This window comes from Mirounga leonina, unplaced genomic scaffold, assembly GCF_011800145.1.
Source record: "Mirounga leonina isolate KUSES-001 unplaced genomic scaffold, KU_Mleo_1.0 Mir_176, whole genome shotgun sequence".
In the NCBI taxonomy this organism is placed as follows: domain Eukaryota; kingdom Metazoa; phylum Chordata; class Mammalia; order Carnivora; family Phocidae; genus Mirounga; species Mirounga leonina.
The window spans coordinates 7,990,126-8,004,166 of NW_023270454.1; the positions used below are offsets into that span (position 1 = coordinate 7,990,126).

Sequence of the window (14,041 nt, forward strand, 5' to 3'; positions counted from 1 at the left end):
TCCCTGCACATAGCTAGTGCAAAGCCCCTGTAGGGGGCCTGCAAATCACCTTTCTTATTGAAAGATGAGGATGAAAAAATGAGTGAATGAATGAATGAATGAGCAAGGGAATGAAGGCCAAGAACCACCTGAGCAGGGTCCCTGGGTGGGGAGAAGTGGGTGATGTGATGAGGAATAGCCATGCCCTGACTTAGCACCCCTCCACTCAGGGCATCTCCTGCAGCTCCCTTCCCATGTATGGTGCTGCTGACCCCACAGACCTCCTCCCAGCACCCCCACTCCAGAGTGTGCCAGGCCAGGGGACAGGTCAGCGCCATTCCCCTCAGAGCCATCCTCACTGCCCTCACTCCCTAGAGTAATGCCACATGAAACATGCTGTGGTTGGGGCGCCTGGGTGGCTCAGTCGGTTAAGCGGCTGCCTTCGGCTCAGGTCATGATCCCGGGGTCCTGGGATTGAGCCCCGCATCGGGTTCCCCGCTCGGCGGGAAGCCTGCTTCTCCCTCCCCCACTCCCCCTGCTTGTGTTCTCTCTCTGTCAAATAAATAAATAAATAAATAAATAAATAAAAAAAGAAACATGCTGTGGTTAAGGGGCTGGGGGCTTGGATGAAGGAAGGAGCAGAAGCTCCTTTTGTGCCCCCTTATGTCGGAAGGAGCCCTTGGGGCCTCTGGGCTCCTCTCACTCTTCCCTCCACAAGACACCAGCCTCCACCCAGGGACAATGAAACTCATCCCTTGATTCTTCTGGTGGCAAACCTCAGGAAGGCCCTTCGGAGCCTCCTGCTTCTGATCAGGGTAGGGAATGGATAGACTCACACATGCCCCAGAACAAGCAGCCCTCGGGATCTAGAACATTTCTTACAGAGTCTACTATCTGGGGACAAGGACTAAAAGACTTTGTTTGATTTCCCCGAAAATCTAGGCTTCACAAGGGAGCCCACTAACCAAAACTCTGCTTAAGAACCAGCCTTAAGATACCCTGAGAAGTGATGCGGGTGTTTCCTGGGAGACCCTGGGGGGACCGCAGTTGCTTCTGACCTCCTCTTTTGCTCTCCTTCTTCCTCACTTCCCCAGGATTTACAAGGGACTCTCCAAAGGGCAGGGAAGTGAAATGTGTATCTAGAGTCTACTGTGCACAAGGCGCTTTACGTTGGTTACGTCACCTGATTCTCCCATGGCTCTTGTGCGGTAACATTATTCCCATTTTGTAGATGGGGACACTGAGGATTAGAAAGTCAAGGCCCCAGGGAAACAGATGGGCCAGTCAAAATAAGACACGTCACAGGATATAATCAAGGAATATGGGCAAAGTGTGGCCAGGGTGTGAAATGCCCACCAAGGCTAGAGTGGTGCCATCTGGATGTGACCACCCCAGCCCCCAGGGTTAAGGAGGGGAACAGCTGCTGGAACCTGGAAGGAAAAAGCCATGTGGAGAGGATGGCTTATAAGGGGCTGTGACCTTGGGTGGAGGGACACAGGCAGCCCAAGATGACCCCTTAAGGCAGGACCTGGGAGAATAAATATTCGATCCTCCCTGTCTTCCATCCTTCTACCTCCTGCCAGGACCGCTCCCCAGTGGCCAACCCAGTGAGGCAGAGAGTGGGGTGAATGGTAGCCTGTGGGAATGGGGGAGGGGGGGCAAACACAAGACACCCTTGCACGGAGCCCAGACCAGCCAAACTTCAATGTCTAGGCTCTTGCACATCCCCAGGCTGTTCCCCATCTTACAGAGGGGCAGCCCATTGGGCAAGAGAGACCCAGGACCCAGCCTGGCCACCCGGTGACCAGGACCACAGATGGATGGAGCAGCGCTTTGCTCTGTGCTCTTGGACACACCCCCGAGAGCACCACGGTGCCGCACCCCTTAATACCTCGGCTCTCCTCCCGCTCCAGTGCCTGATTCTCCAACCTGTAGAGGGCGGTGACCCTCCACAAAGAGGCCCCAGCCAGACCCGCCCAGGAAACCCACCCCTGACCTTGGGCAGCTGCCCGGCAGCCCTGAGCTGCGCCAAGATGCACCAGGGCAATCTGATTGATGAGAAGGCAGATGAGGGGGTTCCCCGAGGAGAATAATTTAATTTTATGGGGAAGGAACGCCGGAGCGGGGGCCTCGGGCCCTGCACTCAGCAAGCAGCCTGGCTGCAGGCGCGGGGCGCAGCCCGGAGCATGTGTAACTCATTACCTCCGTGAGCCTCCCATTTGCGGCCGCCGGATGACGCCGTGAGCGTGCTGGAGTGTCTGAGGCCGCGGGGTGAACATGACTACAATATTTTTCTGACACTAACACCTTTCTCTGGCCCTCAGGAAGGACCGTGGAGGAGCCAGGCCCAGCCAAACACCACCCACACCCCGCCCTCCGCCTTCTCCGCCTCCGGTGTCAGACCCAAGAGGCCTACAGCTACGCAGGCAGGAAAAGAAAGGCCACACGGGGGAAGGTGAGAGCAGAGGGGAAGAGGGAGGGAAGGGGGGGAGAGGGGCAAGCGGGTCCAGCTGGCCCCCATTTGGGTTTCTGTTCAAAGAGAGGTAGAAGTGGTCGAGGAGGTCATAGGAGGCTGGGCTCGGGGACCTTGGAGGTCGCCTTCTGCCATCAGCCCTTCCATGCAATTCCAGCAAGACAGTTGGAATGGAAGCTATTCCCCCTGGTGGCACAGAGGGGAGGCCGCCCTGCCCTTGGGGCGTGCCCATCAACAGGGGGCTCCCATGGGGATGCTGACAGCTCAGACCCAAGGGAGGAGGCAGGGTCCTGAGACACGGCCCAACAAGGGGTGTGGGGCAGAGGGGGTGGGGGGGGTGGCGGGGAGGTCCCAAGATGTCCGGGAGCAGGGGCTGTGGGCGAGCACCCTGCAGGATGTGGGGATGCACCATGCAGGAGCTGGGTGAGATGGCCTCTTATGGAGGGGACAGAGGAACCAAGGCAAGTAACAGACCCTACCCCTCCCCTCTCACCTGCTACCGGAGAAAGAAGGGGAGAGATAAAGACAGGGTAGGAGGGAAAGAGAAGACAAGTTAGGAAAGGAGGGGGGGAGGGGGAGGGAGAGGAGGGGAGGGGCATTCTCAATGCATCACCTCCGAAATAACAAGTTTACGTCCTCATGTCTTTAAAGTCCCACCTGCATTCAAGTCTGAGTCACACTTTAATATCTGTGCTGCATTTTTGCAACTTTGCTTCCCCAGATCCTAATAACCCCAGGGCCAATTGGAGACACCACCTCTCCCCCCCATCTCCTTTCCTTCAAGGGGAAAATCCTGGAAGGGACTCAGAGCCGCTGCAAGGCCTACTAGACGTTACCATTTAAATCTACTCAGGGCCCATGAGGCGGCTCGGGCCTCCCTCCCTTTCCCCATCTCTGTCCACCCTCTGCTTTCCCATCAGCCTCCCTCTCCCCCCACAGCCCTTCCTCTCCCTCTCCAGGTACACTCTCCAGAGATGAGGATCAAAGAACAAAATCCTGGGGAAACAGATCCAATCTGGCTTGAATTTCCTCAAGTAAGAGCTCACTGGTTTCCTCTTAGAAATGAAAGGGAAGGGGGGAAAAGTCAAACCAGAAACCCACAAGCTTAGGTGGCTGATTTCATCTCAACACTCTGGTCTCTCCGGATTCCTCACGCCAACCCCCCACCCCCAATGCCTGGAGGCCAGATCACTGAAGAGTGAGGGAGACCAGACAATTTAGAGATCAGGCTTCGGATGTATTTGTTTTGCCACCTTTAGATTTCAAGAACCCAATGTCCATTCATTCATTCATTCATTCATTCATCCAATAAGTAATTAGTGAGCACCTACTATGTGCCAGGCTTAAGAGACATCAGTGAACAAAACAGAGATACCCGCCTTTGTCAAGCCTATATTCTTCCCTCAAAGAACAGACAGTAAATATAAGCATAATAAATAAGAATTACATAGTGTGTTAGGGGGGAATAGGACTATGGGATAAAGGAAAAAGAGAAGCAAGGGAAGGGGCAGGGAGTGCAAGGGGACAGGAAGCCTAATGGGGAAGGTGATATTTGAGCAAAGACTTGAAGGAGGTGAAAGAGCAACCTTCTGGGGGGCAGAGGCCCCGGGTGAGAGTGCCAGCAGGGTCAAGGTGAATGTCAGCAGCCTCCTTGGCTACTGTCAGCACCTGGGTTATTACTCTCATTAGGCGGGATGCTTTGTGGGCTTTCTCAGGACAGCATCATGTTCCAACTCAGGTTTTCAAAGGACCACACCCTGAATGCAATGACCAGGTCTGTTTTGATGCACAGAATTCTAGAACTGGACAGAACCTCACAGAGACCTCCCCTCTGCCCTGCCCCCATTTGGCAGACATGGAGGCCCAGAGAGGGATGTGACCCAGTCAGGTCACACGGCCTGGAGGACTGAGAGCCTCCACTCACATCTTCCAACTTGTGTCCACACTGCAGGGGTGCCAGGCCTCGGGGAACCCCTGAGGACTCCTACTGGCACGGCTCTAAAATTGTCCTCTGATCGGATCTCCTCCCCGCTGGGGGCCTGGAAGGTACAGTGGCTGAGACTACTGTTATTTTCAGTGCTTCTGGTCCAAATGGTCTTTTTAAATCAGGGGTGCAGAAAAAGAGACAGCATGATGATGTAAGGGGTATGAGGCCTGGTGACACTTCACACCCTTGGCCTCTCCCTGCCCTGGGGTCCCTGCCCTGCCCCAACTGGCACCCCAGGCTGGCCCTAGTGGTCCTCCAGGCTCCCCCACCATGCTGTACCCCAGTTCTTTCTTGCCAAGCCAGTCCTCTTTCCTGAGGGGCTGATAGGGAGAAGGCGAGATCAAGGGCGTGAAAACCAGCTTGGCCTCTGCTGACGTCGGAGTACTGAGCACTGGCCAGTGACCCAGGCGTCCCGGGCGGCAGTAACCTGACAGAAACACTGGCCCGGCTTGGTGCTGACACAGCTGGTGATACCTTTCCCCACCCTCCTCTTCCCTTACAAAATTGTGTTCAGTCTTTAAAGCCTTTTCTGGAAAGGCTTCTCCTAACTTCAGTACAGCAGTCCCGCCTTATCCAGGGGGGATACTCCCAAGACCCCCAGGGGATGCCCGAAACCACAGAGAGTACCATACCCTATAATGTACTATGTTTTTTTCCCTATATATACACACTGTGGTAAAGCTTAATTTATAGATCAGGCACAGCAGGAAATTAACAACAATAATGAATAATAAATAGAACATTCATAACAATATACTGTAATAAAAGTTATGTGAATGTGGTCTCTCTCTCTCAAAATGTCTTATTACACTGCACTCACCCATCTTCTTGTGACGTGAGGATAAAATGGCTATGTGATGAGATAAAGTGAGGTGAATGACACAAGGCCTTCTGATAACAGGTCAGAAGGAGGATCATCTGCTTCCAGACCACAGTTCGGTGTGGAGAACAGACCGTGGAAAGCAAAACCACAGGTAAGGGGGGACTACCATGCTGACATGTATTTTTGCCTACTTTATGTTATGGGTAATTGTCCCCAGGCCAGTCCCTTCCACTGAGATCATAGCCCTTTGAGGGTAAGGATGGTTCAGTTTCTCTTTGGAGCTTCCTTTGCACCCCACCCTTAGCTTGACACATGGTAGATCCTCAAAATATGTTTGTTGAATGGAATTCAGAGGAAGAGCTACAATGGTGGGCAGTTTACTAGGGCAGGGTGTGGGGGCTTATCGGTCAGGAGCCCAAAGCTTGTCTCCTCTTCCTGCTGAGACTGTCCTGAATCCCTCCATCTCTGAGCTACCCAACTTCCCTTCCAGCACTCAGCACCTTGTGGGAGGAGAGACACAGTTAGAGCAGGATGGGGAGGCATTTCTCTCTCTGAGTAATTTTGAGACAAAGGCAGCAAGCAGAGTGGAGAGAAAATATGGTGCTTGAAAGAGCCTTGAGAAAGGCCTGCCAAGTGGTTGATTTCTGTAAACTTGACCGGTCATGGGTGCCAGGTGAAACAGTGTTTATGGGTGTTTCCAGATGAGACCAGCATTTGAATTGGTGGGCTCGGTAGAGCAGATTGCCCTCCCCAGTGGGAGTGGGCCTCATCCAATCAGTTGAGGGCCTGAATAGAGCAAAAGGCAGAAGACTTTACTTTTTCCTCCTGCCTGCCCGCGGAGTTGGGACATAGCATGTCATCTTCTCCAGCCCTCAGCTGCAGTTTATACCATTGGCTCCCCTGGTTCTCAAGCCTTCTGACTCAGATCGAATTACACTACCCACTTCCCTGGGTCTCCAGCCTGAAGTTGGAGATCGTGAGACTCCTAAGCTTCCATAATCACGTAAGCCAATTCCTCATAATAAGACTTTTTATATACATATATATCCCCTTGGTTCCATTTCTCTGGAGAACTCTGTGACAGCCTGTCTCTACCTAACTGGCCATAAGTCTTTATGAGACTCTTCTATAAACTTCATTCTATTCAGCTTTGAAGTGGGGACAATGCTCTCCTCCCCTGTGCTCCCTGCAAAGAGGAGTGTGTTCATTCTTGTAGCAAGCATTTATTAAGCACCTACTAAGTGTCAAGCTCTGGCTACACAGGATACAGTCTGTTGGCAAGGTGCTTTGGGCTCCTTTGGAAGAAGCATCCGTTGAATTTCCAGTTTTAGCAAATAACCAGTTCCCAAAGATGCAGTGGGTCCCGGGATGCGGAACTCCTTCCTGTGGGAGTGATCTGGGACCTCAGACCCAGGGGGAGGATGAGCACCTTGACGAGGTATGTTCTCTCCTCACAAATGCTTTGGGAAATGGACTGGGGGCTCCTCACCTGAGAAGGTCTGGACTCACTAGCTCAGATGCCTTTGCCTGACCCCAGCCTGACCCACCCAGAGGAGAGGAAGGCAAAGAGGCAAAAAGCCTGCCCTAGCAGTCAGGAGACTCAGTGCTGGAACGCCTCTGTGACTGACGGGCTGTCTGATCCTTAATCACCAGCTCCACCAGCTCATCTGTGAAATGGACACACATCTTGCAGGTCACACAGATTTGTAGAGACGCAGGAATTAAAAGACTGAAATAAAAGCCTGAAATTCCATGTAGGAAGTATTAGACGGGCGGTCACGACAGCCCGGGGGCAATGCCAAGGTCGGGTAGGGAGGCAGGGCCGGCCTTGTAGTATAAGACGAAGCCAGAGGCACTCACCATCCTCACATAGGTTCAGCTTGGACAGGCTCCTGCCATCAAAGGGCTCCTCAAAGATGGAGCTGGTGTCCCGGTCGCTCACGGTGTGCAGGTACATGGCTTTGTTCTCCATTCTGACCTGCAGCAGCAGCAGGAAGAATAGTGAGGGGAGAGGAGAGGGAGGAAGGGGGCAGGGGAGAGAGCGAGAGAGAATAAACTATAGGCGGACCCAGAAATGAATGTGCAGAGGGGTGTGTGGGTGGCTCCGTCGTTAAGCGTCTGCCTTCGGCTCAGGTCATGATCCCAGGGTCCTGGGATCGAGCCCCACATCGGGCTCCCTGCTCAGCGGGGAGTCTGCTTCTCCCTGAGCCTGAACACCCGAAGCCTCTCATCGACAGGTGCCACCCACTAGGTCTCCCAAGTCCCCGCCCAACTTCCTTGGTGCTTTGGAAGGCCGAGGCCCTTTGGACCTTTCTGATCATGGGATCCATCGATTCGTCTCAACAGCCCTTGGCTGGGGCCAGAACCTGAGGCAGAGGGGCCCTACGGGCCATGCTTGGTGAGGCCTGGAGGAGCTGACCCTGCTGACCCCCATGGAATGATTTCCCAGCCTCTGGAGCTTTGGACACATTAGAGAGCCTTGGGCTCCCGCTGTGTGTTGGAAATGTGCTGACATGTTCCAAAGGAGCTGGGTGCAGTGGGACCACGGCAGGGATTCATCGCCCAGCCAAGCCCAAGGAGCAGGCGGCCTTGGTGGAGTCCCCCGGACACTAAGACCTGGGCAGCCGGAGACCGGGGGACGGGCCAGTGTCTGCTTGGCCTCCTGAAGCCGGATGGCTGGGGCTCTGGGTCTACGCCATGGTGTTCCGGGAATGTACCCATTCACTTGGGAAAACGGCCTGCTATTTGAAGTAAACCAGCACCATTTCCATAAGTGCATACAACACCATTCCATTTTGTAATATGTACACGTGTCCTGAGGACGTGACAAGAAAGATTATATTTGGAGATGTTCCGGGTTGCTCTTTATCAGAAGACTCTGGTGGGGATTGTGGGGATTTTGTGCTTATTTTTGTTTGCTGGATATTCTGGGTTTTCTACAACGTGTTTGCATTCTTTGTGTAATAAGGAAAACCTACTTTGTGAGGCAAATTACAAGTGTTTATTTACATAAAACACTTGCTATTCTCTTTCTTACATATATGCTCGGTGATTTGACAAATTACTTTCTAATTTCAGTTCCATTCCAGCCATAAATTTAGCTTGACCTTTAGTCCTGATGCTCTTGGGCGATCTGGATATTGAACCAGAAATCCACTTTTAAAGAGCAAATTCTCTGGAAGATAAAAGCCCCTGGGAGGATGGATGGGTCCCAGGCCCGGTGTGGAGCAAACTCAACTCTGAGACCCAGAGAGCTGAGCCAGGGGTCTACCACCTGGGAGGGGATGACAGGGGCCTGGCAGGTGGCATGGGGTGGGATGGGGGGCACAATGCCTGAAAGGAGCAGTCAATCAGTTCCTCTTCGGAGGCAGTGGCCACGGGGGCCTCAGCATCGTGTCAGGAAATAGGGATAATGAAGGAGGAGCCTGGCTGAACCGCTCTGGCAGGCAGAGCAAAACCTAAACCCCTTATTTTCATGGCTTGATGTTAGTCTCCAGAGACCTCTGACATCAGGGCTGAGAAGAGGTCGGAAGTGGCCAGTTGCCATACAACTGTCCTTTTGATGGCCCAGGAAGGACGGACAGGGGCTTCTGCTTCAAGTAACGAGATGCCGCGTGCCCTGCACACAGGTGCGCACGTGTGCATGCAGGAATGCACGGGCAGGCTGTTCACAGCTTCTGCGGGCCTTTCTTCCAGCCTGCAGGAGAGGGGGGCCAGGGGAAGCCCACAGCCCTGCCAGGATCTCCCCTCCCTGCCCCAGGGCTTCCCTGGAGCCCCCAAACCTCTCCCGCCCAGCTTCTCTGCTGCGGTTATGTCCGGTTTGCTAACCTCCCAACACCCATGCTCCATCCAAGTCCTCCACCCACTATGAGCTTCTAGGTGGGGCCCCCTGAGCGATTCCACTGCTGCTAAGCTGCAGGGTACCCTCCCTTGTTTCACAAGCACTAAGTGTAGCACCCCTCCCTCTGGCCTCCATCCTGGGGAGCTGCAAAGCAGGAGGCCAGTGTCTCTTCTGCAAGCGATAATCCTGTGTCTGCCAAAGGCAACAGGCGCTGTTTCCCAGAGGTCACACAGGCCTCTGGGCAGGGCTCGATGGGGTGCGGAGATGAGCTGGGGCCAGGTTAGCCCCATCTTCACTTCCACCGTCCCCTCTGCTGATCAGCTCCTGGATCAGAGCTGGAATGCATGGCTTGTTATCTGGAATGTGTCTGTAAGGCGGCCCCGCTTCTACCCCCTCCCCACCCCGGGGCTGGTGGAGCAGCCTGGGGAGGCGGTTGAGAAGAGAGGCCAGGGCGGAGCAGAGGCCAGATGTGAGTGAGATGAGATTGGAAGTGCTCAGCCAGCTCTGCTAATGTTTGTTACTTGGGAAGGAAACCTAAGAATGTTCTGTCTGCCCCAGGTTTTATTTCGAGCTGTTTTTCTTTCTTGGGAAATGAGGGACAGGAATTTGAACACTTCGATCATTGGTCTTACAGCCGTTGGGGCCAAGTTTGTGCTCTCAAGCAAGGTGCAAACTCACTGCCAAGCGTGGTGATAATAGAGACGATCTGCACCTCTTGCGCATGCACACGCCCCATTTTCATCCAGGATCTCTCTGCCCTCTCAGGACCACTGTGAGGGGGGCAGGTAGCATCAGTGTGTTGTTCCCACTTTAAAGATAAGGCAATCTAGGCCCCAAGAGGCAAGAGCCAATGATACCAGGCAAGGGTAAGGCACCAGGGAAAGGCGTCCCACCCAGGGCACTGACCCAGCCACAAGGCTGCTTCGTCCAGAAAGCATGTATCAGTCCCTCTCAGGGATTTAGGGTCCCAAACCAGGCAGTGAGGAGGGTCAGCGGGGCCCTGGGGCCAAGGAGAGGATCTGAGAGCTGGAAGGGAGGGGACCAGGACCATAGAAACATGAGCAGGGTGTGGATGCCAAAGTGACATACGGAGAAAGCTCGAGGAGCTTGGACTTTTGGGTTTCAAGTCAAAGAATGGGGCCTTCCTCCCCTAGGGACGGGACATCTTACTGGCCTCTTAGGGATGTTTTGATGCCTCATTTTAGAGCTGAAGCACTCAGATATCCATAGCTCCACCTCAGGCAGTTCCACATAGGCCTACGGGGGCGGGGGAGAGCTCAGAGGACACGGGGTCCTGTCCTGGAGCCACTTCCTACTACTCGAGACCTGGCCCAATCCGCTGAGCTTGTTCATCACCTCTATGAAGGGGAGAAGCGCATCTGCCAACCACTCAGTTATGGGTAGCCTCTGGTGGAATAGTGCACAGGGAAGGCCTTTATGAGCAAAGGTACACAGCGAGTTAGTGCTGGGAGTCCGGAGAGAAACCCCCCCCCGCCCCACCACGGCATCTTCTGATCCTGCCAAGCAGTTAGGGGAGGGGCGCCGTCTCCAGGTTGCTGAGGCTTCCCTCCTGCCAGTCAGGCCCAGAAACAATGCTCTTCGGGGTTCCCTTTGCAAAAAGCAATCGTGAATACAGAGCAGAGCAAAATCTGGACCCTTACTCACAAGTCACTCTGTGGGCAGCAGAAGGACTCGATCGATCTTCCTGCTGAAGGTAGCATGAGCCTCACCTGTTGCTGCAGACACAGTGTGTCTGGGTTCCAGCATCTAATTCTGCAGAGCTCGCATCTTCTCTTTGAATCGCATAGCTTTAAACTCATCGAAACCCAGTAAAAATCAGGGGGCCCTCTCCGCTAACGGTTAACCTAAATCAAAACCCGAAGCTGGAAAGGTGCAGGTGTTAAGCTGTCCCTTCACACGTCCCACCAGTGGCATGCACGACCGTCCACACACTTCACACATGCAGAGGGACAGTCACCTGCACCATCGGCTGCCGGCATCGGCTCCCGAACTGCGACACGAGCCAGGCAGAGTGGATCCCCACTGGCCCACAGCTGGAACCTTCCCACCTGGCGCTGCGCGCCCAGGCTCCGCAGCCCGAGATGCCCACCCGCAGCGCCCTGCTCCGCCGGCCACATCCGGGTCCCCCACAGCGGGGGGCGGCTGCCTCCGGGACACTGTGCGCAGGTGCTGGGACAGAGTTAGTGCCAAGACTCACCTGAGCGCCCCCGCCAAGGCTGCAGAAGCGCGGGTCTCCTCAGTTCCCGGCCTTCGCCATGGTGACCGAAAAGCTGGCCGCTGTCACCGCACTGAGACCCAGGCAGCCCCGCACAGCTTGTCCCCACAGCCAGCCAAAGCCAGACGGAGTCATAGAAAGAGGCTGCCCCGGTGCTCCGTGACTTGTCTCAGGGGTCACTCCTCCAGGAGGGTCAGGGCAGGAGGCAAGACTCAACCTGGGGCCTGACTCAGGCCTGTGGCTGCGGAGTCCCCGTGCTGGTGCCTCGCCTCAGTCAGCCACAGGCAGCGCTCGGGAGATGTTCTGTGCAGGCACCAGCGGCTCTGCTAGATACCGAGATGTGAACTGCAGCTACTCTGGCGGTCTTTATAAATGGAAAGTTCTTGGAGCGATCGCCGAAGCTCCCTTGGGGTCTGGACCACATCCGCCCTCTAGTGGCCGATCTCAGTATTACAGCCCCCCGGTTCTCCCAGAGCGGGAAGTCAGCCTCGTCTTGGGACTCCACACACCTCACCTAAAACCCCACGCAAAAGAAATTTTTTGGAAAGCTTCTACGGGAATGGCAGCTGGACCTGGCTCAGGAGCCACACAAGAAACCAGTCTTATAAACTTATTTATAGGGCCGAATTTGCTTTGCTCAATTCACTCACCAAACTTGGCTTAGAATTAATTTCTGTGTTTTTCTGAAGTCACATCCACCCCCAAAGGCCACAGATTGGCCACACTGGAGCAATTCAGAAGAGTGTTCGGTGAGTGCTGAAGGAACTTCGCAAAGACAGTCCCAAAGCCCTTCAGGAACGAAGCCAGCATCGGGGGAGCGTTCTCAATGCGCGAGGGCCAGGGGATAGAGGAATGAGGAAGACGGGCTCCCTGTCCTCAAGGGGGTTGCAGTCCAGGATGCCCTCAGGGTTTGCACAAATAACTGTAAACCTAAGTGTGACCGAAAACATTTTCAAAAAGCGACCTCGCCAAATGTTAAGAGAGCAATTACATTCAGATTGGGGTGGCAATGGGGAAAGAGGTCAGGAAAATTCCAAAAAGTTTGAGCCACTGGCCGGCACTGTGCATGTACAAGGACATCCCCCCCGGCCCCCGCCCCCTGAGGACAGAGCTCTGAAGGTAATGGTCATGAAGACACCCCCATGGATTGGTTAAAAATTCAGACTCAATACTAGAGGGTCAGACCTCGTACAAGAGGGCAGTTTGCCAGGGCTCAGCATTCCCCACAGTGCTACTGCCAACCCACAACTGAGTCAGAAGTGTCTTCGTCATTTTCAGTGACTGAGCGTCCTGACCATCTCTGGGAAGCAGCTCCAATATGAGGCTCCATTTCACCGAGGGAAAACACAGGAGTGGTAATAATAATAAAATAGCAAGGGGTTGAGACGAGGAGCGGGAGGAGGAGGATGAGAGGCAGGAGTTTAGGGGGAGGGGAAGGGGAGAGGCAGGAAGTGGAGGAAAACACTTCAGAGTCTATACCATGTGCTAGGCAATTCCAAGTGCTTTCCTTTTTTTTTTTTTTTTAAAGATTTTTATTTATTTATTTGAGAGAGAGAATGAGAGAGAGAGAGCACATGAGAGGGGGGAGGGTCAGAGGGAGAAGCAGACCCCCTGCTGAGCAAGGAGCCTGATATGGGACTCGATCCCGGGACTCCAGGATCATGACCTGAGCCGAAGGCAGTCGCTTAACCAACTGAGCCACCCAGGTGCCCCCAAGTGCTTTCCATATATTAACTCATTTCACACTGACAACCTTGTGAGGTAGATCCTGTTACTAGTCCCACTTTTAGAGACAGAGGCACTTAGTAACTTGTCCAAGGTCAAGCAGCTTACAGTGGCAGAACTAGATTCCGCCCTAGACAACGTGACCCTTTGGTTTGGGCCCTAACCGTGCCCCTGCACTGCCTCTTGTGAAAAAGTGTCCTTTAGTTACCCAACATCCCCAGGAATGCAATCTTAAAAACAGCCAGAAATGTGCTCAGCATGTTCTGTCCAGGGATCTGTGCACCTCGGACCCACAAGTAGGCACAGAACCGTTTAACTCTATCATTTCAGGAGGAACAAAGCTTATCCTTTTAAACCGAGTAGCTTCAGGCAAAGGGCCATTTCTCCCTTTTGTTTCTGGTTCACCGCACTTCCTATAATAAGATTTGTCCATATGGTTGCATGTACAGTGGTTCCTTCTTTGATTTTTATCCATTATATGCAGAGACCACAGTTTGCTCATTCACCTGTTGAAGGGCATTTGGGCTGTTTCCGATCTTTGTCTATTATGAGTGGAGCCACCCAAACAGGCAAGGGCACATTTGATAGTGAAGTATAGGAATGAGCCGGAGGCTGGGTTTTCTAGTGGGTGAGAGTCCTTCGGGCAGCTGGTAGTTCACATGACACCTTCTTGGGCGCCTGGGTGGCTCAGTTGGTTAAGTGACTGCCTTCGGCTCAGGTCATGATCCTGGAGTCCCAGGATCGAGTCCCGCATCGGGCTCCCTGCTCGGCAGGGAGTCTGCTTCTCCCTCTCCCGCTCCCCCCTCTTGTGCTCTTTCTCTCTCTCACTCTCTCTCTCAAATAAATAAATAAAATCTTTTAAAAAAAAATGACACCTTCTTGTCACCTAAAATCAGAATGGTCCAAAAATTGGCTTGTTTCCATTCAGTCACAGAAGGCATTTATAATAGGCATTTTTTTCCCCAGACGGTATTATG

General features: G+C 53.7%; 1 protein-coding gene across 4 annotated transcripts in view; it reads right to left on the reverse strand.

The window, feature by feature from the left end:
* The window catches only part of SCARA5 (scavenger receptor class A member 5), a 116,054-nt gene extending 104,359 nt beyond the window's left edge, over window positions 1–11,695 (reverse strand). For all 4 annotated transcript variants that reach the window (XM_035022622.1, XM_035022621.1, XM_035022620.1 and 1 more), the window contains exons 1-2: window positions 11,322–11,695; window positions 7,123–7,240 (exon numbers count right to left, since the gene is read on the reverse strand). In XM_035022622.1, the coding sequence (XP_034878513.1) occupies window positions 7,123–7,234 (112 nt within the window). In that variant the 5' untranslated portion in view covers window positions 7,235–7,240; window positions 11,322–11,695. The remainder of the gene's footprint in view (window positions 1–7,122; window positions 7,241–11,321) is intronic.
* Window positions 11,696–14,041: the final 2,346 nt, after the last annotated feature.